This window comes from Bactrocera dorsalis, chromosome 3 (genome assembly GCF_023373825.1).
Source record: "Bactrocera dorsalis isolate Fly_Bdor chromosome 3, ASM2337382v1, whole genome shotgun sequence".
In the NCBI taxonomy this organism is placed as follows: domain Eukaryota; kingdom Metazoa; phylum Arthropoda; class Insecta; order Diptera; family Tephritidae; genus Bactrocera; species Bactrocera dorsalis.
Genome location: NC_064305.1, coordinates 5,646,717 through 5,674,439, shown reverse-complemented (window position 1 = coordinate 5,674,439; position 27,723 = coordinate 5,646,717). Strand labels below are relative to the sequence as shown.

The 27,723-nt window shown below is 35.0% G+C and overlaps 1 protein-coding gene across 9 annotated transcripts in view; it reads right to left on the bottom strand.

The window, feature by feature from the left end:
- The window catches only part of LOC105228476 (probable phospholipid-transporting ATPase IA), a 118,816-nt gene that overhangs the window by 58,696 nt on the left and 32,397 nt on the right, over positions 1-27,723 (bottom strand). Inside the window, exon 2 of one of the 9 annotated variants that reach the window (XM_049453602.1) lies at positions 14,193-14,228. The exons of 6 other annotated variants lie outside the window; for them this stretch is intronic. In XM_049453602.1, coding sequence (XP_049309559.1) covers positions 14,193-14,228 — 36 coding nt within the window. Of the gene's footprint in view, positions 1-11,716; positions 12,180-12,212; positions 12,463-14,192; positions 14,229-27,723 lie in introns of those variants that run through there. 2 more of the 9 variants (XM_049453601.1, XM_049453600.1) reach the window with 2 other exon arrangements.

Here is a 27,723-nt window from a genome sequence, read left to right as displayed (position 1 = left end):
TAATAATATGCAAAGTAGCTGTACTTAAAACATTTTGAATTAAAATTAATTGAAGTTAGCATACACATGATTGACTCTATTTTTTTTTTCAAATTTGAGGTTTTTTAAAGCGATATAGTAAAAAACAGCTCAATTTAGGTGAAAATTTATATAATAAAGCATGCTTGAGCAGGCTTGGACATGCTTGAATATGCTTGAACAGGCTTGAACAGGCTTGAATAGGCTTGAACATACTTGAACAATCTTGAATATGCTTTAAAAGGCTTGAATAGGCTTAATAAGCACAATTAAAGACACTTAAGTATGCCTGAACTAGCTTGAATAGACATGAACCTGCTATAAAATTTTTCAAATTCGAAGTTATACTTGAATAATAATGCAAACCACTAATCTTGTTATTTATTACTAATAAACTAAGTAGATGTAGTAAAGATGATTTAAATTCAAAATAATTGAGGTTAGCTCCCCAATGCTTTCAAATTTTGTTTTTTATAATACAAAACAGCTTAAGTTAGGTCAACACGTTTAGAACAAAGCATGACTGAACGTGATTAAATAGGCTTGTATTGGCTTGAACAGATTTGAGTATGCTTGAACAGCTTGTACATGCTTGAATAAATTTCAAAATGCTTGAATAGGCTTAAACATGCTCGAGTTTGCCTGATCTTGCCTGAACTGACTTGGCCACACTATTTCTCAAATTGAAAGTATTTTAAAGCGGTATACATAATATAAAAAAGCTTAAATTAGGTCAAAATTAATATAACAAAGAATACTTCAACAGGCTTGAACAAGCTTGAATATGCTTGAGCATGCTTGAATAAATTTAAAAATGCTTGAAGAAACTTAAACGTGCTTGAGTATGCCTGAATTTTGTTTAATAGACTTAAATATGCTTGAGTATTTTGTTAAATAGACTTGAATTATATTTTTTCATATATTTTATTCTACGCTATAATTATCAAATCTGTAACAAAATGAAATTTTAGTACGTTTTGAGCACGTTATCCTGTATTCATTAATGAAATGAAGCGCTTCGCTCTCATAAATATTAACGCACAGTTGTTACGAATTTGATAACCGAAATAAAAACTATTCTTATCAAGCACTTTACGCTTGTCTTATCGTAATCAACGCTGAGAACAAAGTATGCTTTATCTATAAGACTGCAACAAATTAAGTTTATAAATCTAATTCTTATGCTTGTTTGCTAAGTTTTAAAAATGCTTGAGCATTTACCTTTATTAGTGCCATAGAAATAAAAGCTTAATTGCACGAGTATTAGCATAATGACTAGCATTTTGCTGCAAAAATTGTATCACTGTCAAACAGCTCCTCATATTCAACTTTTAATGCAATTGCAGCTCAACTTAAGGATGATTGAACGTTTCTTCCCGGAAAGATAGTTCATAAAATGTTTCAAAAGAGTACAGTTTACGACGAATAATCGATTTACGATCGATTAATTGCTTTTGCTCACCATTAAAAACCACATAAATAAATAATGCCATTTTGATTGATGATAATGCCAGCATTGAGCCTTGAAAGCTTGCTGATTACCAAACACAATTTTTTTTGGTATTTTACTATCATAACAATATTTGTCATGTTTTTCACAAGCAATAGACAGACATTTTGAAATAAATGCGGAAATGTAAGTATACATAGGTGGTACAATGATTGGGGACACTTAACAGTATGCTAATTGATAAGTAACTGATGACTCAGCATGTTAAATAAAGCATAGTGCTGAGACTAAATCATAAGCAAACAAACCGTTGTGAGAAATTCCTTGTCTAACTGTTTGGCCCAGTTTGTAACATTTGAGTTTTTAATGTGCAGTATATCAGTGAAAAGTGAAGCCCGCTAGATGGCGCCAGATGTGAATTATTACAAAAAATTGTATTCTATGGCCAATATTATGCATATGAGACTGTCGTTGTTTAATATGTTAATAACCTATAGTTTATGTATATAATTATTTTTCCTATTTTTAATTTTTTTTATTGGTAAAAATCACCTGTGGTGAAAAATAATCAGATTTTTACCACCCGCGAGCATAATGAGCTTAATAAGGGCCTAAGTGCTACCGCCTGTGGTCTGGCGCTAACGAGCCTCCCTTTCAAACAACCAACAACAAATATTCTAAATAATTTTCAATGTCAAATTTTAAGTGTTGACATTTTTTTGTTTAACATTAGAGAATATCAGCGCGTCTTATGTTTACCTGGCGTTCGCTTCACATACAATATTATTGATTTCGTATTCTAACATTGCTAATGACATTTTAATCGACAAATTCGTTTTCGTTAACGATGAGCTAATGCAAATAAGTAGGAGTTCACACTATCAGCAATCAATTAGTAACAACATCATTAAGCAAACAAGCTTGGTGTTCGAATTTTTCGGCAAAATAAACAGAACAAATTGTCCCCGAAAATGCAAAATAACGTAATATCGCTTTTTATAAGTTTACAGGCAAAGGAAAAACCATATAATAATATTGAAACAAAATTTCAGTTTTGGTTATAAAATGGTTATATATTGGTTATCACACTGATAATTATAACTTGAGTTGTGGTTATAAAATGGTTATATATTGGTTACCATTTTTTTGATGGTTTTTTTTATGATAGATTGTTTTGCATTTTAAGCAACGAAATAATTTTTATTCACCAAAATCTCTATACTAGCATCCAGTAAACTTAGAATATCTGCTTACAAAAATATATATTTACTCTGAGTCACACGAAAATTACCTGTAAGCAGTCAGCTGCAAACTGTCAATCTTCTGCTTATCAACTTTTCATCAAATTTTGCATCAAAAAATCACCTTCACCTTCTCACCACTTCAAGTTTCTATCAATTATGTTATTTTTACTTGCAGTGGTGCAATATTTGAAGCTAGAGGCAAGCAAATTGAAATATCTGCACGTATATATACATACATATATACTCATATACAACGTATATGCCACCGCTTATGCGCCTCTAAGCTAATTTTGTTTTAGAATATAAATTTAGCAAAGCACTTTCTTGAGAATTTTGTCATGGCAATGACGTAAATCTTTGACACAATCGTGTGACATTATAATTGAAGGTGAAATGTTTGATATACTGCGGAAAGGCCAAAAAGCCGAATCAATACAAAAACAAAATAAATCAGAAAATGCAATTCGCAAATCGCAAGAAAAGGACAGCAACACACAGTAGAAAGAAAATGGCAATAAAAGCGGCAAATAATCGTCGAAGTAGATTTATACCTGTGTTGGTTATTTGCATTAGTATCGGGCAAGCTAACGAGCCGCAGTGGGGCGAGTGCAAACTTTTTTCATTTAGTTCAATTGGCAATTGACCAATGCAATTTAAGACGTCATTAACGAGTTGCCAATAATTTATATATAAGCAGTTGTGTCTCATACCATGCATTATTTGTGGTCATAAACAGTGTGTGAATTTTGGGTGTGACAGAAAGTTAATAAAAATATTTCGCTTAAAAGAAATACAAATTTTAAAAAAAATATTTTCCGATTTTCTGAGTGGTTAAAGTAGGTTTTTATGGTTCTCCGAAGTGCATCGTTATTTGTAATAACTACCGTTAATATTTAACACCAATAAAATATAGATATACGAGGATTGCACCGCGACCTTAAGTCTATTGTGCCCGCCAACCAACAAAATATACACAATTCCAAGTATTTTATGGGTTGTTGAATAATCAGGGAATCTTAAAAAAAAAATTCTGAAGTCAGTTGTTAGAGTAAACAAATTTTCATAAATATCAAAAAATAGAGAACACAGTCCCACTGCCTGAAAACAAAGTTTTGAGAACTCAAAAGTAAAAACGTCGTTCTAAGTTGATCTTCGTTTACAGTTAGCGTCATATTTCCAGAGTCATTATTACCTTTGTAATGTGTGATGCAAACTAGTATATTTTTTGGTACAAATGAAATCTTTTGCTTACTCACGAAATATATGTAATTATGCTACCATATATAAGCATGTGCAGTAGAGGGAGTCACAAAACGGAAAAAATCGCGTATGCGGGAAATATCCTAGATATCATACTACAACTTTGGCCTCACCTTAAAATTCGTAGGCTGGAAACCGGTTTTGGACGCGTAATCTCCTAGGGATACGGTCAATCTTTTGAAATGACATTGTGTTTCCTAGCCAGTTAGCCTAGCATCAAGTTACTTTATGATAATACTGGTTTGCACGCCTGCCCACAGCGATATTTCAGGAAACTGTAAGGCTGATGGGCTTAGGACAGGCCCTTCCGTCTCAATTACTGAGAAATGGGAAAAGGTAGGTCAGTTGGCATCTTTTGGTTTGCTAGTGGACTGTTGGGCCCCAGACCAAATCAAAAAGCGTTGGTCAACTACCAGCAGTTGTGCTGTTGTAAGATTCTTGTGGCTCATGGTGTATCGTAAAAGGTCTAAGGAACTCTTCGTTCTCAGGCAAGGTTCACCTTTCAACGGTTGTAGGATTTCTAAATAAACACCATCGGATCGGATTTCATACAGAAAGATTGTATATCTTATCAGATGCCAGCTGCATCAGCTGTTTGGAGAAAGAGCATCTCAACATTTCCTACTCGAATGTCCTGCTTTTGTCAGATGAAAGCAAAAGCACCTCGGATCTCATACTTTTATACATCCAGGTAAAATGGCGGATATAGAAATAAATCATCAAGCAGATTTGAAATAGATTCGGGGCTTGTTTGCCGATAGCTGATATCTATCCACAGGACTTTTTCGGTTGGCATCATAAAGGGCTCCACATAAAAGGCTAAGTGTGATTCCCCGCAATACTGCAATAATCCCGACATCAAACCTTACTTAACCTAACCTAAATGGATTTCTTGAACTACGCGAAAATTTGGCACATCCCAATAGCAACGCTTCCCTCAATTTATGGTCAACATAATCAGCCTACTGAGCGTACTATTCGAAACACCCTCACCCATCTTGACACCCAGCATTCATTATTGGATAATATTCGACTTAATAGACAACGTCCAGCATGCAGTGAAGAAAATATAGCAGCCGTAGCTGAGAGTGTACACGAAGACCGCGGAAAGCCGATACGGCACCGTTTGCAGCAACTCGGACTGACATATGGAACGACTTAGCGCATTTTACGTCGAGATCTTAAATTGAAAGCGTACTAAATACAGCTTGTGCTAGAACTGAAGCCCCTCAACATTTCGTAGCAACAACGCTTCGCTCTATGGGTTCTTGAAGGATTCCAAGAAGATCGACGATTTCGAGTCAAATTTTGTTCCCCGATGAGGTCCATTTCTGGTTCAATGGGTATATAAACAAGCAAAATTTCCATATTTGGGACCAAGAGCAATCTGACGAGATTCAAGTTCTGCAATTTCATCCATTAAAAAATACGGTTTGGTGTGGTTTGTGAGTCGATGGAATCATCGGTCCATATTTCATCAAAACTGATGCTGGGGAGAACGTAACTGTTAATGGCGATCATTATCGCGCCATGACAACCGACTATTTGATGTCTGAAATTGAAGCTTGTGATCTCAGCGACATTTGGTTTCAACAAGATGGCGCCACTTCCCACGCATCGCAACAATCAATGGATTTATTGAGAGAACACTTCGGTGAGCAGATAATTTCACGTTTTGGACCGGTTGGTTGGCCACTAAGATCGTGTTATTTCACACCGTTAGACTTTTTCCTGTGAGGATATGTAAAGTTTAAAGTCTATGCGGGAAATTCCGCTTCGATTCAGTCTTCAGCAAAACATCACGCGTGTCATTCGCTAGTCTCCGGTCGATATGCTCGTACCAATTATTGAAAATTGTACTCAATGAATGGAGCATCTGAGGAGTAGACGCGGCCAATTTTTGAAAGAACTAATCCTAAAAAAATTAATGCCAAAGAATGTTCTTTCGAATGATTATAAACATTCCACATTATTTTTGAAGTTTCTGTGTGTTTTCTATGAACAAGTGAAAATGGATCACCCTTTATATACAAAACAAAAAATCAATATTTTTAAAATTCACAAGGGATTATTTATTCTAGTAACAAGCTACAAATTTTATTTTATTTATTTCTTTTTTTTTTAATTTTTCATAAATTAAAAATCACATGACTTAAAGTACTTCAAATAAAGTACTTTCACACAAACAAAAAAATAAAAATAGCCACATGCATATGTTAATTATAGTTTGGCGAGAAGGCCAGACGGCCTAGGATAATAAATACCAAAATAATATTTGCACATGACAACTTTTTCCCCAACACTTAAACAATTATTGTTAAAATCTGCTTTTACGAGCGTGCTATACAACATAATAATGAGCAAATAAAATGCAATGGGAACAATTAAACAGTATGAAATAAATAAGCAATAATAAAACAATGACGCACCGACTGCAACAGACACAATGTATTTTTATTGTTGTAATATTATGTACATATGTATGTACATGTACCATATATGTATGAATGCAGTAGGAAAAGGCAAAGAAATATATAAATAAATGTTGCGACTTGTTTGCAGCCGAAAGATGCAATGGCAGCCGAAAACACAAAGAAACTGTACATATGTATGCACATATGTGTATACATGTGTATATATAAGTATATATGAATATTTGTAACGGTTTACAGCAGTGCTGCAAGTGAAACAATATGCAGCAGTTTGCTCCATTGTGGAAGCGCCAAAAAAAGCACATCATGTATATACATATTTCTTTTGCTACAACAACAACAACAACAGAAATACTCAACCATGACGCTGCCGTTGATATCCCTACCACATGCAGCACAGCATGTGGCAACATGGGAATCAACGCCCGCCTGTGAGGCTAAAAATTTTGCCCGCGATCGAAAACAGTTTTTTGTTTTTTTTTTGGGAGTGGGGAACAATTGCACAGCGCCCGAATGCGCGATCAAGCAACGCCCGTCCAAAGCACAGACAAAAACCAAAGGGCGATATTCAAGTGGCACAAAAGCAACTACAGCAGACAATTTCAAGAAAACAAGTGTAATGCAATGAAACTGATAATGTTGACAATAACAACAAAAGCCCAATCGATGACAACAACAGACTATTTTAGTGCTGTTATTTAGATTGTGCACGATTTACACGACACGCTGCCAATGTTGACAGTACATGGGCAAATAAGTCGTCTAGCGATAGGGCGCGAGCACGATCGATGTGAGACTTTGCTAATTAAGCGCTTATGACTTGGAAATTCTTGAGATTTGTTGTTTGTTTACAGTCAATGCTAAATATAATAGATGAGTAAAGGTGTAATGTTGTGATAATAAATAAGTCGGTGCTATAGATAAGTTTTACAAACGATGACGAATACACATTTGGCTGCTATTCAATAAACAAAAGCGTGAGATAGTAAAAAAAAAATAAAAAAAAATATAAAATATAATACCATTCAGAGGCATAAAAAGAACTTTATCTTAATTTTGATCGTTCAGTTTGTATGGCAGCTATAAGCTGTAGTTGTCCGATCTAAACAATTTCTTGGAAGATTGTAACGTTGCCTTGTACAATAACGCATGCCAAATTTCGTGAAGATATCTCGTCAAACGACAAAGTTTTCCATACAAAGATATGAATTCGATCGTTCAGTTTGTATGACAGCTATATGCTATAGTGGTCCGATCTGAACAATTTATTAGCATGTTGTAGCGCTATCTTGGGCAATAACCCATGCCAAATTTCGTAAAGATACCTCGTCAAACGACAAAGTTTTCCATAGAAGGATATGAATTTGATCAGTCAGTTTGTATGGCAACCATAGGCTATAGTGATCCGATCTGAACAATTTCTTGGGAGATTGTAGCGTTGTCTTGAAAAATAATGCGTGCCAAATTTCGTGAAGATATCTCGCCAAACGACAAAGCTTTCCATAGAAGGATATGAATTTGATCAGTCAGTTTGTATGGCAGCTATATGCTATAGTGATCCGATCTCAACAATTTCTTTGTAGATTATGTGTCTATTCTAGGCAGTAATCTATGTCAAATTTTGTGAAGATAGCTTCTCAAATAAATAATTTTTCCATACAAGGCTTTGATTTTTATTGGTCAATTTGTATGGCAGCTACAAGATATATTAGTCCGACAGCGACGATTTTGACAAATAAGCATATTTTTGAGTAGAAAAGGGAATATACAAAATTTTAGATCGATAACTCTAATAGAGAATAGTTCGAGACAGACGTACATGACTAAACAACTCAGCTCCTTAGATACTGTATAGGGTCTCCGCTTTCTTCTAAGTTTTCCAAACTTAATATACCCTGTTGAGGATATAAAAAACGCAAAGTATTAAAAAATAAAAATTTTGCAAACACATTAAAAAAGTTAATTTTCCAAAATAATTAAAAATCTTATTACCGACACGCTGTAATTTGAAGGCGACGATAATTTCGGAAATTGCTTGCAAGGCGACCCACCATTTATTTACGTACATTGTAAACACTTTATTAGTTTGCGCCGGCACACATGTGAAAATTGCCAACGCAGTGCTAGTAAATTACTTGGAAAAATACGTTTTTCGCCAAAATGTGACGTCAACGACTGTCGAATGAAATTCGCTTTTGAAAGTCACAAAACTAGAAATGCCAGACAGTATCGAATACATACATACATACATACATAAATACATAAATATGTAAATACTATGAGGGAAATAACTATAGATTTAGTAAATAAAAACATTGGGGCACATAAATTACAAATAAATTTTATACACGCTCTTATTCACTAGAATAAGAGCAGAAATGAAAACAAAAACAAGATAAACATTTTAGAATTTTTAAACAACGCGTTGGTGGCAACACAATTAAATGTTAGCGCTATGCTAGTATAGACGGTTCAATGTCGCCAAATAATTTTACGAACGCTTATTCTACAAAAGCAATTGAGATATGTTTTTATGCAGCTGTTTAACGAAATTAAGTTTTTAAAAAACCCAGCATTTGTTGTTAAAACATTGAACTAGCTAGGAAATTGGATTTGAAATTTATAGCTTTTTTTGGTAGTTTGAATAGCTTTGAAAAATAGATGAAATGATAAGTGGGAAAAGTGTTTACACAAGGGGAACAGATTTAGAATTTACATTTTTGAGTTTCGTATGTTTGAAAAGTGAGAACAGTTTTTAAAATTAATTTGCATCCCTTAATTAAGCTCAATATTAAAACAGTTAATTTACTAAGAAATTGGTTTATTGGTTATGATGGTGTTTGCATTTCTTAGAGTTATTAGAGTGGGACCAGTTTTGAAACATTGGGGACAGATTTACAATTTACTTTTTTACTTTATATGTGTTTCAAACACACGCTCGGAATGTGCAGAGCTTTTTAAAATAAAAAGTGAGAACAGTTTTATTGGGAACAGTTTTAAAATACATTTTCAAGCTGTAGTTGCGTTATTTGAAAAATTCTAACCACATGGAATCATACAAATTCATAAATTAACATATGTATGTATGTATAAAAACTTTGGGTCTTATGAATGTTCACTTCTTTTCGGGACTATTAAAGGGAAATATTTTTATTTTTGATAGCTTTTTGTTGATTCAAAACTAAATGATCGTTTTAATATCATATTTACGAATGTTTTGATACTGTGAATAAAATCTGCTTTAACTCGCAAGAAGTGGGAACACTTTATTTATGCACTCAACAGCTTAAAATTAAATGCATTTGAATAATTATGATATCATTGAATTATGAATTTCTATTAAAAAATATGTGTAAAAACATTTATTTACGGTCATGAATAAATCCAAAACTTCCTCTAATTAACAATTTAAATTCGGTAAGCGCGCTTGGAAACCCGAAAAGACAACTAGCAACTATTTAATTTGCATACCGAAACCGGTTTCCGCTCACTCATTTATAGAATATTACAACTTCAAGCATACACCAGCTCTCTGGTGAATACGGCGCTCAGTCGCTCTTCTCTTCGAATAATTGTCAACATAATTAAATATGTTTAAAGGTAAGCTCCTACTCTTCGATCAATGGTGGCTTCAAACAGAGAGTTGGGCACATCTTAGATACTTAAAACTATGTTTTCGATTCTATGATGACCCAAGTTTGGATTTATTGAGAGAACACTACGGCGAGCAGATAATTTCACGTCTTGGGTCAGTCAATTGGCCACCATGATAGTGTGATATCACACCGTTAGACTTTTTCCTGAGGGGAACAAAACATCACGCATGTCATCCGCCAGTTACTAATCAAAATACTCGAACGAGTCATCAAAAATTGGACTCAACGGATGGATCAACGCATCTCATATGTTGCCGCGACCAACATTTGGAAGAGATAGTCCTCAAAAAATAAATGCCCAAGAATGATCTTTCGAATGATAATAAACATTTCACATTAAATTTGAAGTTTTTTTGTTTTTTCTTTAAAAAAGGAGGAACCTCGAAATGCATCACCTTTTATTATCTGCTTAATTTTATTCATTATTACTCGTCATTGAGAGTTTCTATATAATTGTGCCAATAGTTTCTATGTCAACATTATTAGCTTCTACACTTCAATTGATGAGAGCAATGAAGCGTGTCTTTAGAGATATTTTTTTATATTTATTTTTTTCTTTTTTATATTTATTTTTTTCTTTTTTATATTTATTTTTTTATGGCATTAGCTATCGAGTATCTGTGATCTTGACAACTTTAGACTTGAATGTCTCAAGCTAATTAGGTATTAATGATAGCTTCTTTAGTACAGATTTACTTCATTCCCATACTTTCATAAAAATAACAACAACAAAAACCGAATATATTAAGAATTTTAGTAACTAAAGTAAAGAAGTACAAGTAGTAAGAAAATTTCAATTCAATGAACAAAAGCATTTGCGATTAAGTAGTGTTCCACAAGTTCAACGAACTGGATTCTATTCAATAAACTCAACGAATACGCATGAAGATTGGACGGCAAAAATTGCGGCTTAAATGGCACTAATAGTTTGCTATAATTACCGAAGTACTTTTCCAAAAAAAGTAGTTAGAAAAAGTAAAATAAAGAGGCAAGAAATTGAAGGAAAGGCAATGAACGACAGGCAGCAAGCTACTTTTTTGTTGCTACGTACCAATGAGAGACAGCTTTTTCAAGCGAACATTTCAAAACATATGTTCGTATCTATTTTCGAACTGAATATTTCAGTATATTTTTATTTTTTCGCAAAACAATTACTACATAGCTGCAGTCAACTAGCGCGACGTGACGTAATCAAGTCGAAAAAACTATTACTAAACGTTACAAGACCGGTTTAAGCCGGTTGCACTATAAGAAAAACAGCGACGAAAAGGTGAGTAAGAAATGAATAAATAAAAGGCAGTAAATCGAGTAAAGCATAACAAACAAAAGCCGTTATTTATGTAGGTAAGCAACTATAAGTCGACTGACGTGACGTATGCACGACGCCATGCAGTCAGTGATCGTGCGCTGCGACTCTACGTCAGTCACAGCGCAAAGACACTTGTTCGGCACATTTTAACGCCAGTTCGTAAGCAAAATTTGCTTAACAAAAGCATATTTGTTTATTTTCTTTTTATTTGCTTATTATCAATTTCCATAAACTGCTGCTTCGATGTTTGAATGGCATTATGTGCTCAGCTGCAGCGCAGTCTTTGTAGCATCTGTAGCTCATCACTGCTGTGTCTTATTTCACTTAAAGTTTTACGCTTGAGATACCTGCTTCTGAGAATTTGCAAAAGTCACACACGCGAAACACCGCAAATTTAGATTGTAATTTTAAAGCCAACTTTTCGCGAATTGTGAATCACCGGACAGGTAGCTTTGGCGGCTACCGAGTACCTGGCTCGCATAAACCACGTAATTTAGTAAGATTTCGGTTTAATTTTTGCGACACACCGCTTCACTGCACTGCGCCCAGCGCCCACTTTGGCAGGCTTCTGCATATTTTCACGATTTAATCAACGAATTTATTTATTGCTTTTGAACACTATGCGCCAATAAAACTCAATTGAGTACTCAATTTGGCGCTAGCAAAATGAAATTTGCATTAATTAAGCGACTGTCGCTCGCTTGATATTTCGGCATTTACTTTTCACCGCCTTTCCAAAGCATATTTTATGGACTTTCAGCTGCCTACTCACATTTCAAGATCACTTCAAGGCACTTTATTTTGAGAAAATGTAAACAAAACACATGTGTATATATTATTTACCAGAAAACACTTTAAATTTAACACTTTGCCACGCGTGCTTTTTCGTTTCACTAGTGAGACCGCGTCGCGTCTCGTTATTAGTCACACGGCAACGTCAAGTAACACTCCACACGTTCACGGCACGCAGCTAACTAACTCACGCTGGCCAGTCGCCAGTCACTCGCTCGCGTTGTGGCGCTAAACCGGCTATTTGGGGATCGAAAGCGCTTAAAAAGAAAATTTTTGTATTGTATTTTTAGCTGGCTAACCGTAAGCAATCTCTTCGAAAACTTTAGTGGGTGCTCACAATCTTACTCTCTTTTATTGCTTTCAGTGTTTGCACGTGGATAGTGCACTAATGGCAGTTAGACCAGAGAACACATATGTTTTATGTTCTCTGGTTAGACTTTAGCACTCACTAGTTTAGCTAGTTTTTTGCTCGCAACGCTAACTAAATTTCTTCGAGCATTGAGAGAGTAAGAGATAAAGTAAGCAAGAGAGTATTAGCTAGTGTTATATGCTTTTTTATAGCATGCGATAATTTTGTTAAGTGTTGGTTGTTGTCTTTGCTAAGTTTAGACAAACATCAAGTGTTATGACATTTTTTGAGGTTAATGGAACAAAAATTTAATTTACATTTTACTAAGCTGGGAAACGGTCATTTCAATAAAAGAAGGGATATTTAACCAATTTAACCAAATTTGACACAATTTGAATTTCGAGTATTGAGAGAGAGGGAGACAAAGTAGTGGCAAGTGTTATTTGTCAATTTATGCAAAATTTTACGCCAAGCGATTGATTGGTGATAATTCTTGCATAGAACTTCGATTTTGATAAAAAAAGACAAAAATTAGATTGATTCACGGGCGATTTCGGTTTACCCGATTCAGTTCCTGTAAGCACTGCTTTAATTGTCTGTTTGGAAACATTTGAGTAAGAAGAAAAAAGAAAAAACCTCATGAACCGAGTATCCAAGCTCGAAAGTATGGCTGCCACATGACTTAACACAACAAAACCTCATGGCTCGCGTTACCAAGTTCGAAAGTATGGTTGCCACACAAGTTAACACAATAAAACCTCACGCACCAAGTTTCCATCCACGAATTCCCGCTGAATCACAATAAAATACCTTCATTTCTAACAAGTGAAAACGGTCAGGATCGAATACGGCTGGCATTGACAGTCAGGAAGGTTTTGCTGTGTGGTTGATGGAACTGACAGGGGAAATCATCTACTAAGAGCTATGTCCGTACGGCCAAACTCTTAGTTCGGATTTATATTGTTGACAACTAGATCGTCTGAAGGAAGCAATCGCCCAGAATCGGCCGGCTCATGGAAGAAGAATTGTGTTGCAACAGGAAAACGTCAGAAACGTCAGGACTCGCAAAAGTCCCAAGAAATTGGTTGTGAGGTCCTTACGCACACATCTTATAGTCTGGATCGGGCACGAAGTTTGAAGAACTCAAACGAAATGCTCGGAGACCCCACACAATAAATATATAAATGATCAGCTACACGAGCTGAGTCGTTTTAGCAAAGTCCATTGTTCTGACCGTCTGTCTGTCGGTATATACATACGCGATCAAGTCTTTCAGTTTTTGAGATATAGATCTGAAGTTCGAGATCTTTTTCGCGCTAAGAAGCTCCTCATTTGCCGGAAACGCCGATTTCGGATCAGTATATCCTATAGCTTCCATATAAGCTGTGCAATCCGAATAAAGTGGTTGTATGGAAAGCTTTTTCATTTGACGATTTATCTTCATAAAATTTGTCACAGATTATTGACTAAGGCAATAGTGAAATCTCCATAGAAATTTTTTTGTATCGGGCCACTATAGCATGTACATATATGCCGTACAAACTGTCCGAACGAAATCAAATTCTTGCAAGGAATATTTTGTATTTGTTGCTTCGGAGCAACCGAAGTTTACTTTTTGTGTTTTTTTTTTTAATAATATATATATATATGTACATATATAATATAAAGTGAAATATACCCACCACACGATTCAGAAGCTGCATTTTTATGGCTCTTACCTGCAAAAAGAAGAAGAAGAAATAAATAAGGCATTATTAATTAGACAGATACATCTAGAATTATATAAAACACAATAAAATTATGATTTCAGCCTAAATTTAACGCTGTAATTTTAATTTCCAAGAACCTGGAATTTATTTAGTTTGACTGACTCAACAACAATTCACCGATAATGTCCTACAACAAGCCAATTACAAAGAAAATTGTTTCACTAAGAGATTAAGTTAAGCTTTTTTGAACAGCATATCAGCAAATTGTCACCTAAAATGCACAACAACGTAACATCAAAAAAAATTGAAAAACGTTGTCAGACATACAGAATAACCAATATGTAACCAACGAAAACTCTAATTCTGTTTCAATATGGGTATATGATAACCAATATATAACCATTTTATAACCAAAACTAAAATTTTGTTTTAATATTGGTGGTTTCTGTTTTTCTTCGACTGTAAACTTATGAAAAGTGATGTTACGTTATTTTGCATTTTAGGTGACGAAATGGTTGAACGTGACTAAAAAAGTATCGCCGATTACAAATCGCCATTCAATCATGAAGTGCCGAGTATAAAAGGCTCACTTTAATTTTCACAGCGCTGAATCACAACGCCTTTTTAATTAAGCAATTTGCATTAAAGATAATTTGCTGTCGTGCGCTCACAGCTATATACATAATTACATACAGTAAAACCCGCTTAAGTGACTCACGAAAAATCCCAGCTTTTTGATGTACTTAGGAGGGTTGGGTACTTAAAAGGGCCCACTTAAATCTATTTAAAGCGCGTACGAAGCCCAAAAGTGGTCAAGCGCCCTCGATACTTAAGCGAGTTTTACTGTAGGCTCCTCGTATATTGTCAATAAAACAGCGTTGTAATACATCATTGTTGCTCATCATGACTGCATTGCGTTAAATTGACACATGATAACCCGAAAAATTGCCGCGCTTAATGAGATAAGTGCATATGAGAAGAGCCAGCAGCGCTCAGGGGTATACTATAAGTACGCGTATGTGTGAACTGTAAACACGCCGCCGATGGAGGGGACATTACTAATAATTAAAAATAACTGACGACAACAAATATTGAAACATGTAAGCGGAGACTTCGGCGCTATAAGTCGTTAAATAATTAAAAAATAAATTAAAAACGCCGTAAATGGCTTGTCGGGAAGCGTGAGGGTAGTGCTTGCAGCGAGATTACAGGGAAATCACAACGGCGTAAATGGCATTACCAACAAAACCAACAAAGGGCCAATAATGATAGGTTATATCAACTATGTACACATTTTTGTAAGTACGTACATTTATGAGTGTAAGTATGTACATGCATGCGTGTAAATATGTATACAACTATATGTGTAAGTGTTAAAACAAATATGAGTAAATGGCAAGCAGGAAAGTGCGCTCAACGAGGTGGTATAAAAAGCTTTCGCAGCCATCAACAATTTAAGCTGTCACTGATCCCCACTGTGTGTAGTTAGATATGCCGCAATGTTGCGCTTTTTGTCGACACACAGCCAGGGGTACAGCAATTTTTTTTCTTTTTTTCATTTTTATCAAAAAGTTTATTTGTCCGGCGCAAAGTACGCGGCATCGCTTTAATTCAACGCTCGGTCCAAGCAAACAATCGAAAGCATTCACGAAACGCACAGCGCAGCAAGTAAACCAGCGCGCTGCCATGGCAACTGACACAAGGCTGGGTGCATAGTGGAGTGCAAGAAAGTGAATAAAACAAGAAGAAATATTAACATCGGTTGCAACGAAGCTATAAGTATAATACCTAACATAAATGAAAAAGTTTCCATAACAACTTAGTTTTGATTGGTGAGTTTATATGACAGCTATATGTTATAGTGATCCGATCCGAACCATTTCTTCGAAGATTATATTATTGACTTAGGCAATAATTCTTGCCAAAATTCGTGACGATAGCTCGTCAAATGAAAAAGTTTTCCATACAATAATTTAAGTATTGATCGGTCAAATTGTATAACTGATATATGCTATAGCGGTCGTAAATTAGTGGTTTCGACAAATGAGCAAATTTTTGAGAAGAAAAGAGCGTGTGCGAAATTTCAGATCGATATCTCTAAAACTATGCGACCAATTTGCGTCTAAGCCAACAGACGGTCATGGCTAAATTGGTTATATGTTCTACATACCAATACAGATTGTCAGCTAAAATGCAAAACAACGTCCCTTCGAAAAGAAATCAAAAATCGCTGACAGATATAATAAACGATATATAACTATGTTATAACTCATCTTTTGTTTCAATATGAGTGTATGATAACCAATATATAAGCATTTTATAACCAAAACTCAAATTTTGTTTCAATATGAGTGGTTTCATTATATCGCTTTTCCTTCGCCTATAAACTTATGAAAAGTTGACAATTTTTTGCCTATCCGCTCCACTATGCACTCAACCTTAGCTGCCAGTGTATTCCCAGTATGTCACTCGTTTGTTTTATTTGCTTCAATTGCGTCAACAAAGCGACCTTCCACAATCCCACCATTTACCCACTTAGATATGTATTTGGACCCACACATGCGATTTAATTGAATTTGTTTTGTTCATTTGTTGTTTTTGGCGCTTTTGTGTTGTCCACTCTTTAGCATATTTTTCAATTTTGTTCTTTATTTATTATTTGTAACAATCTGCGCGCTCAGCACCTTCAAAAAGAGGCACTTAAATAATTCTATAGAGGACGGCATGCCGCAGAGAGATTCATTTCATTTATTTATGCAGAGTGAGGTACTACTTGCTAAGTGGTTGAGTGAGCACTATAACTTGTAGTGCTAAATGCTAAATTATGCTTTTATAACTTTTCTCTCTTCTGAGTGGACACTCTCTGTTGGTAATTTACTTTTGCAAATGACTGTGAACTGTATCATGCATGACATTTTAAATGTTTATACAGGATATACAAATATCGCATGAGATAAAAAAGTGAAAGTAAGACCGTTCTGCAGTCTTTTAGAGAAAGTGTGAGTAGAAATCTTGCAGATTTCCCTTCGGCTCCCTTGCACATGATCTTGGCATTCCTGTTTGACCGAAAGACTTTCCATCTCTCCCTGATCCGTCTGCCAGCGCTTTCGGAAATTTTTTTGTGTATCATTTTTAATGATTTGTGCCTTTCTTGAACTGGAAAGCAGCAATTTGTCAATAGTCAAAATTTTATCTAGTCCTTAAACCATTACCTGATTCATCTTTAGCATAAAATGTTTAGATTTTTGGATTAGAGATAATTTTAAACAGAAAAATCACCGTCACCGGCAGACAACTTTTTCAGAGGTTCCCCCGGAAATCGGCTACGGAATCAAAAGAATCGAAAATTCTTCAAAATTAATCATCAATAATTAAAGTATATTAAATTCGGTAAATGTTCATGATTTTTAATTATTTATTTAAAAAAAGTGACTCTTCAAAAAAAATTCATTAAAAAAGCGTTTTTTTTACTATGTATTAAGTGGATATGTATGTATGTATGTATGTCAATTGAAAAAATTTCAAAATTTATGTGGCTCGTCATGTCACTCACAACAGATTTATCATAACCACTGTGTGCAACGTAAAAAACAAAACTGTAAACACTGTGACATAAGGCTGTCATGAATTTTGAATGCTGCACTATAAATAGACGGAGCACAACACTGGCAACCCATCAGGACTAAAAGTAGATATGGAATGCGCTAAAATTCGTACAAAATATGTGCAAAATATACACTGGCGTGACATTACAACGAAATGCACTCAGACGTAACAAAATAGCAACACAAGCTGCAGCACACACACGCAACACACACAAGTTCACATGTATTGGTATGCAATCATTAAAAGCACCGCGGCTGCATTTTTTCATTAAAAATTCATTAAACGCATGAAAAACAGCAAATCGATAGTCTATTTGCCACAAGGACTTTAATAAAGGCGGCGGCAAAGCGCCGTTAACACACAGGCATTTGCTCGTAAATTCAAATTTGTAACACGTCAAAGCCACCAACAACTGATGAAATGTGGGTACACAGCAGTGCATTTGCGCCGGCAGACAATATTGTAAGCACACGTTGAGGACATGCCCCCTGGCACACACAATTTGCCCTCAACACACACACACACACATATGTATGTATACAACCGTAATAGTTGTTGTTGGCGCTATGGTGTAGCGGTCACCTAAGTAATGTCGATCGGCTCAACGAATGTCTACTACTAATTAAGCAATGTGTCAGCTGTTTGTGTATGAGCAATTTCACAGTTTTGGAGGCTGTGTAGTGTAGTCCTACATATGTGGATCTGTGTTGCGGTTGGTTGTTTTGTGGTGGTCACGTCTGTTTGCTTTGACAATTTCGTTTGCATGGTCCTACATGTGAGCATATGTTGTTGTCAATATGTTTTTGTTCTTGTGAATATGGTTTTGTTGTTGTTTTTAGAGTGTTGTGTAATGCTCGTAGTACAGGTCATTTCGTTGTGTCAACAGATGCCAAATATTGTACATGAGGGTACAATGTAGCACAGGGGTTGGGCATAATAGTTCGGTGGGTTTACAATTTGATCCAATTGACACGGATTACTTAAGAGACAGAAAGCGCTAGCTGGAATTGTCAGTGCAGCCAGTGATCAATTAGTAACTTCTGAGCTCATCTTTGACATTGACAAAAGAAGGTTAGGTTAGGTAAGGTGGTATTCGTGAGATCACAAAGAATCTCACTTGAACTGCTAGGGACGCATGTCTATTGTGATACCCAGAACTCCGAAGCATGGATTGTATATTTTTAAAGCGTCTAAGTCCAAACCACAAAGTTCTATAACCGGCTAATACAATATTTGGAGTATTCGTAGAAGGTATGGCAACCAAGATGCCTCTACCTTAGTTTAGCGAAAGCTGGACAGTGAAGGGAAGTGTTTCATGTAAGTTTCCACTTCATTTTCTTCCCTGCTACTTTGACAAGTTACGTCCTTCAAAATCTTTAGCCTCAGCGCGTTAGTGCCAATGTGACAGTGTTCTGTTAGGACACCGATCATTACGTCCTTGTGAGCCTTGCTAAGAGCTAGTAGTACCATGGACCTTATGCGTTTCACTCTGGGCCAGAAAATTTTCGCAATCCCACAAGTGAAGTTTGCTAACCAACGCTTACTGAGCTCGCACGAGACCCATAAATCTAACGTCCGAGTGCATGAAGACAGTGGAAGACCTGCTCGTTCCCAACCCAATGGGATATGAGTAAGGGCGCTTTTTAATAAGCTCTTTTGCTTTTCAATTTCCGATGACTCCGCTGTGGGCAGGCACCCAGATAAGTTTAATTTGGTAGTATATTGATGCCACTGCTAGTGAGGTCCAGCGGTCTTTAAGTCACAGAGTCATCAAGCTCAAGCCCTAAATATCAGCTCTGCTATCGAAGTGGATGCAAACCTTCCTAAAAGAAGCCGCACTTCGTTGAAGTATATCTGCTTCCACTTCTGCTTGAAAGATAGTACAGTGGCCTGGCAGTCTGAAACAAGAGTTGATTGAGAGCTACCTTTCCGCTTTCATTCGTTTCGTTTCGTTCGTTCGTTACATCCGCAAAAAAAAAACCCTTACACCCCTTCTCCATCGACTCCGACTCACTCACTCATCTCTCCAAGATATGTGAGCTTAGAAGATGCCGTAGGAGCAGGCTCCGCACTGCTGTGTTCCAAATTATCAGGAATCGGCAAACAAAATGCGAGCGAAATTCGGAATGTTCCACCCTGAGACCCTTAATGCATCTGGCTACCCCTCGTCTAGTGGCAAAGAATTTGAAATTTACCCACAAAGCAGCGTTAAAATCTGAGACTGAGGTCTATTTTGCACGAAAACCTAAATCGGTATCGCAATGTTGGAAGTTTGCTTTAATCAAATTACCGCCTTTGATTGTTCAAAGTTAATAACTTTCTACCAATCTCAATCATTATGCGACCTCGTACTAAATTACGATTTTAACGCACAATTTTCATTATCCTTGAAGAGTAGTAGTTTTTTTTTAAGAAGGTTATACTTTGTTATTAACGAGAGTTTATGAGTCCCAATTAACTTGTTTTGCAATTTCATCAAATGATTCAACCGTATATATACATACATAATACAGCTAAGCAAGAAAGTATGCCATAAAAACTAACATGAAAATGTGATTGAGTTACTTGTTCTCACAAAATATCATATTCCAAGTGAATTTTGCGTTTATATCCCTTTTGAGTTTGCCAGTTTCGAAAAAGAATGCCTTAATTTAGAGTTACTAAACAGCCACATATGACAACCTTATTGTTGATGGGCCCGTGTCTGTTTTTGGTTCGTATTTTATGCATTTAAACTCTTAATAAAACATTTTGTGAATATAGGTTTGGAACTTTGATAGTCAAAGCAGAGACACACTCCTTATCATTAGATTCTCCTATATTGCAAATAACATTTGCGTTACTTAAGGATTGACATCTGTTTCGTATTATTAATGCAATGACTAAACTAGGAAAAAAGTCACATTTTTTATATATTATTTTTGATATTTTTTACAATTGTAAAACTGTAAGGTTTTTAAGGTAAAACCAAAAGACTTTTTTGCGAATTTATTTCTTAAATATGGATTGATTAATTTTATTCGGACCTTTTGTATATTATTGAGCACACTTTTGACAATGTAGGGTACTTTTTTCACGCAGAAATATTGAAGCATATGTAGGTAAGAGAGCTTCTCCCAGAACGTCTTGAGAAAAAATTTTTTTGCGGTGTTCACCATAACTCGGCTAGAAATTATCCGAAAATAAAAAAACCAAGAAAAATTAGTAAAATTATAATGATATACTCTTCTTATCGTTCTATGATAATTTTTTTTTTATTTAAAAAATTTTTAGCGGCCATTTAAAGTGAAAACTGCTATTTTCCACAAAAAAACTTCCGCCATTTTGGGGTGGAAAACGCCCTCAATGTAAAAAAAAATTTTAATATTTTTACACATTTTATTTTATTATATTTTTTCTTTTAATTGGGAAAGAGTGAACACTTTTATATTTAAAATTTTGACATTTTTTTAATTAAAATTTTTTATTTAAAATTTTTGGTTATTTTTTCAATATTTTTTTTTTTTACTTTTTAATTTCTTATTTTAAATTTTAAATTTTTGCAATTTTAAATTTTTTTTTCAATTTTTTAATTTATTAATTTAACTTTTTTATTTCTTATTTTAAATTATTGTAATTTTTTTTATATTATTTTCAAATTTTTTAATTTTATTAATTATTTTTGACAATTTGTTTTTTTTTTTTTTAATGTTCCTTTTTATTTTATTTTTTGTAGAACTATTTCGATGATTATTAACCAAAAAATGTCAACTTCGCATGCCAACTTTTGCAACCAACTGTAGTATCTTGTCTATAACAATATTGCCTACCTGTAATTATTTTATATGCACACCCCACGCACTATTTCAGCAAGCAACGGCATAAAAATAAAAATCACTACATATGCATCCGTGCGTGTGTGTATATAATAAAAATGACTGTTATTGTTATTTTCATTGCATTTCATGATTTTGCAGCAGTGTTATTACAATGCAGACTGTAACTGTGGTTGGCTCCCTATGCGATGGTAATATGTTGCCTGCCAAAGCAAATGTTGGGCATCTACGAAAGGCTTCTCATTCTAATTCCTTTGCGGTATCGCTAAAAGACTGCGCTTGCGGGCAAACGTTGGAAGGAGTTAAAGGTAACCAATAATGACTACTTCCTTGTTAGATTGATATATGGGCTTGTGCAAGTCCTGACAGCGTGCTAATGCCCACAAGAATAATGCATGTAAACGAAGTCGTAATGAATTCAATAATAATGATGAGAAAGCGAGCATATTGCAACTGCGACGTTGACACAATTTCCATTGCTATTTCTTCTTATTAAAAATCAATAACGACGTATTAACTTAGGTGGCATGTATTTGAACTATGACGGAAATAATGTGAACTTATTGATTTCACTTGTCACATTTTATTGAAGGAGAAGTAAGATTAACTTAAATAATTTAAATAAAATTTATTGAATATAAATTAATTTTTTTTCAAGCCAGTAAACCCACTACAATGAAGGACAGGATGAATAGACCTGTAATATTTTGCCAATATGCAAATATTTTATTTATTTTATCAAATTAATTTAATAAACAAAATTTTTAATAAAATTTTTTAATAAAATTTTAATACAATTTTTTATCATATTTTTTAATTTTAATAAAATTTTTTTATTAATTTTTTATTAAATAAATTTTTTTTTATAATTTTTTTTAAATAGTTGCATCAAAAAACTTTTTTAGTATTAATTAAATTAGTTTTAGTTGCAAAAATTAATCAATCTTACTATTGAAAGTTTTAAACAGATGGCAACGCTTCTCAAAATATTTTGTCAAGTCTGATGGTGCTTCATTATCAAAAATTAAAAATTATTTCCTAAATCTGCACAAATTTATTCAAATTTTTTATTATTAAATTATATTTAATTATTATTATATTTTAAATATTATAGGTGGCAACACTCCTCAAATTTATTGTTTTATACCATGATATGGTATTTAATTTTAGCAAATATTTGCTACATATTTCCAAAGGCTGCAAAAAAATTTTAATTTTTTTTTTTAATGGAAATTAAAAAAAATAATTTGGTGGCAACCTTTTTTTTTTTAATAGCTGGATTGAAAATTTTTTAACATTGTGTAATTTTATTTTGGTTGTAGAAATTATTTAATTTTAACGAAACTATTGAAATGGAAATTTTAAATAGGTGGCAACACTCCTCAAAAGTTATCAAGTGCAGACTTTTTATTTTATACCTATGTTATGTTGTTCCCTTTAAACAAATATTTACTATTTCCTAAATTTGTAAATTTTTATAAATACAAAAAATTAAAGTGTGGCAACCTCCTTTTTAATAGTTGGATTGGAAACATCATAGTTATTTAACAAAACTATTAAATTAAAAATTTTAATTGGGGGACAACCCTTAAATATTATCAACCGCAACTAAATGGGTGGCAACACTCCCCCAAAAATGTTTCAACTGCAAGCTTTTTCTAAACTTCATGGTTTTATATCCATCTTATGTTGTACCGTTTTATCAAATATTTACAATTTTCTAAGCCTGTACATTTTTAATAAAAATAACTTTATTGAAATGTGGCAACTTCTTTTTTTAATAGTTTGATTGGAAAGATGTTATATTATTGTTTTAGTTGTTTAACCAAACTATTGAATTGAAAATTATAAAAAGGTGGCAACTCTCCTGAAATTTTTTTTTTCTTTTTCCTTTATTGTTTAATACTTATATTATGTTGCTTCCTCGGTATATTTTTCTCTGTTGCCTCAATGGCAACATTAAATTGATTAACAATTTATATATATGTGGCAATCTTTTTTTCTATAGCTGCGTTAAACACCTTTTTTAAAGTCCTCCTGTTTATTTTTAATAAAAAAAAAATATTAAACTTATCAAAACGTTTGTAATAAAAATTTTAAGCACGTGGCAAGCATCTACAAAAATTTTAAAATTTTTTCTGTAGATTTCTTCACATTTACTTTAACTTCTTTCAAGACTTGCAGCTAGTATTACCCATTATTTAGCCAAAAAGGGAAATAAAAATGTTTGGCAACATTCGAAGTACCCATTTCATACCCGAATGATGACTTCATTTAGCCGCCTTGAAACGTGCTGCTTATTCATACTCTCTACTACCACTACATTACACCTCTACACCGCCAACAACATGCCGAAAATTGTCACGCCCTTTCAACCAAACATCATCCACACAACGAGCCATCAACGTCTGACATCAGCATCATTAGCAGTCTAAAGTAGAGCCATATGACAGCAGGTGAAAAGTAGTGAAAACAAATTTATTGACCATACGTACAAATACATATACACACAGTTATGTTGCAGCGCCGCCAGCGCTATGACGCAACCACAAGACACCGTCGACCAGCTCGCCTCCTCTCAAGGTAATAAAGTTCCAACGCTGGCAGCTGCTAGTACCTTTGCCTCATTCTTCATATGTGTTATTGGTGTGTGTGTGTGTCAGCCTGTTAGCCAATTAGATTGTGGCGGAAATTGCGATGCGAGGCAGCTTTTATTGCATTCTCTTTCAATTTCTGCGGCATATTTCTTCTTTCTTGCCGCCAGATAATCAGTTTAGTTTGTGGAGTTAACAAGATAGAGCTTATTTATTTTCATTGGCATAACTTTGAGAGCATTTATGTACTTTGCCATGAAAATTAAATTGTGTGGCACGTGCGATATGTCACACCACCACATATAGGTTATGAAGCTGCTCTGAATCTTTAGAATGTTATCATCTAAGATAAGGCGTTAACCAAGGCCTCTATTGATTTTGAAATACTACGCTTGACTACAAGAATGTTATTGCCTCGAGCGCAGGCTTCGATCGTGTTCAACCATTCTCGGATAGATTTTTTAATATAGTCTGCGTTTAGAATGATAACTACATTGACCCCTGTTACATCACTTTTCCGACCGATAGTGCAGTCTTCAACTTCTTTGGAGTAGGTTTGTAGGGCGAAGTCCTCTGTTTCGATTGTTCCTTGGCCCACGCTTTATCAAGAATCTCTTAAGACTATCACTCTACTATTCTCCGATAGATATCCTTATATAGTCTGTTTTTAGTACACACTTGACCCCTGCAAAATAGGCCAGGATTTGATGTAGACCACGCATTATGAATGCCTGAAACAACATGGGCGAAGTCCATAGTTTCGAATGGTACTTGATCTTCGATTTGTATCAATGGATCCATGTTTCGCCGAGGGTAACGAAAGGAGACAGAGGCTTTAAATTGGTCCTGTGGTTGCGTTTGTTGTCCAACATTTCAAGCAGGGTACCTGGTAATAAATTTGTAACGGTAAACGGCCTTCCGCAAATATCTTTAAGGGCAGCTGCCGAATTGACTTGCCTTTGTCGGTACAAACTCCGCATCCGCGCAACTGACAAAGACCGGGCGGTCGCAGAACCAGCCGGATACGTAGTTTATTCAGATACCTACTGTTCAAGCCAGCAGGCAGTCTTCCAAAGAGATTACGTTCCGCAAATATCTTTGAGAACTGCTGCCAAATTGACTTGCTTTTGACGGTACAAAATCTGTATCCGTTCGGCTAACAAAGTTTGGGCTGTCGCAGTTCAATTCTTACTGTCCAAGCCAGCATATTTTCCAAAGAGTTTAGGGACGTTTGCCACATTCCTCACCTTGGTAACCTTTTTTGTTGGATTCCGGTTGTAGCTCACCAAAAAGGGATGAAACTCGTCAGACCAATTTTCGACGACAGACAGCGACATAGACAACATCCAAGCGTTCCTTGATTTCACTGCGCGATTTATCTTTCACAACAATCCAAAGTGCGGAGAATATTGTGTTCAATTTTTTTAAATCCACGATACAGCCGATCCCATAGGCGGTCAAACAATAATTTTGGCCAGATTCCTCTGAACTTTCGGCAATAGCCGTCTACAATAAAGCGCTAATGACAATTATGTTGTTGTTGTTGTTGGTGTTGTAGACAGAGGCAGTTGACAGTCCTTGACCGGATAAAAAATCGGGTTCCTTCAGGTTATGTATGTAGACTCCTGGTGCTGTAGGGATTGTTGTGAGAATTATAGATAATGGCGCCCTTTAGCGGTTATACGCAGTACTTATCGCAAGGCTCTTTCTTAAGTTTATTTCTACTCCGAGATTCATATTTCTCACACATAACTGCAACATGAGCATCAAAATATATTCAACGAGCTGAGCCAAACCAAAAATACATGTAAAATAAGTTTTCATTGGCAAATTGAATCTCTATTGCTTTTTCCCTCTTCTAAAAGCATCGCTGGTTGACAATTTGCCCATCAAATTAGCAAAATTAAATTACAAATGCAAAATGGCCACAAAATACATAACATTTTGTAGGCCAAGCACGTGCGCTACACTGCTTCCAAAAGGCTTAAGGCCAAACGTTGGCAAAAATGCTGAAATTTGTGAGATGAAATGCAAGAATTTGGTGCGGGATGAACAAAATTTTATTTGCCGTTATGTAAGCTGAAGTAACAATTATCACTGCGACATATAGGCGCGCACTTTAATAAAATGAGCATAAATATCTGCTGGCAATAGGCATTGAAGTATGAAGTTGAAGTAGCTGAAGTATGCGTTACGTATACGCCTCCACCAACCCAAACCCGCCTCAGCGCGCAAGCAATTAGCAACAATAATTAAATCTATTTTATTATTTGCAATTAAATTTCGCTCAATCAAAGTCTAAATGAAAGTGCGCAATGTTTACAATAAGCCAAACACACACACAAGCACACAGAGAGAGAGAGATAATATTTACTGCAAATATATACACTAACCATTCCGTATTGATTAATTGAAATCCTACGATTTGGCATTTCGTATGCTGATAACGTCAAATTGTCGTGATTGAAAGCATTGATTTGGCGCTTCGCTTATCTGACTGACAGAATGACTGATTTCCGGACAGCGCAACGCTAACTTTCAGCAGGCAACCCCCAGCTAGCTGGCTGCCGTGCGTTGCGTGCGTAGCGGCGAAATACGAAATTGAATTAATTTGTTTGCAGTCAGTCAGACATAACAAAATGATAGCGAAACAATTGCAAAAACGATACCAAAAACAATAGAAAGTAAAGCCAGCCACAATAGCAATGGCGCGGGCAATAATATTCGTATTTGCGGCAAATCGCTACACACGGCAGTGTGGCAGGATGCCAACGATTGTGCCGTAAAATTGTCTGTAATTGGTGGTAGTGATTGCACAAACCAGCGCAAGTTGAAAAAAGTGTTATGTGGCACTTAGAAGCGCCCACGCCTTAAAGTATGCCACAATTAGCATAAAAGTAGTGAAATAGCATAGCAACTGTTTGCCAATTTTATTTGAAGTGGCTTGTAGTAATCAGCTGCATATATGCTTGCGTCATGTTTCAATGTTTTTTAATTAAATTTTACCTTTTTTTCTAAATAAATTAGCAGTGAAACTCATACTGTGTTCATAGCACTCGTACTGTGTTCTTAGCTATACTTTTTGCTGCGTTAAATCCCTTAAGCACCAGTCGTTAGTAATTTGCTTTGAATTTAATCAGTTTGGCTCAATAGCGTTGTGATCTATTTTCCTTACCGCTGGGAGTAGCTGCGACTTAATGACACTTTGATGACTGCACTGCGCCGCAAGGTTGATTTTAATTAGTATGTACGCGTATTGGATACAGCTAAAATGATTGCTGAGAAAATTTCATGGAAGGCTGCTTAATTACGCACTTGGTAGATAGTGCAGAATTTTTAATATAAAATTAAATTAAAAAGTAATTATTTTCTTATAACAAAGTTTAAATTTTTTACCCAAAAAAACTTACAACAGCAGCTTGATTTCGGCCGGAAAATAATATTTGCAAAATTTCGTGCGATGTCTTGTCAAATAAAAATATTTTCGAT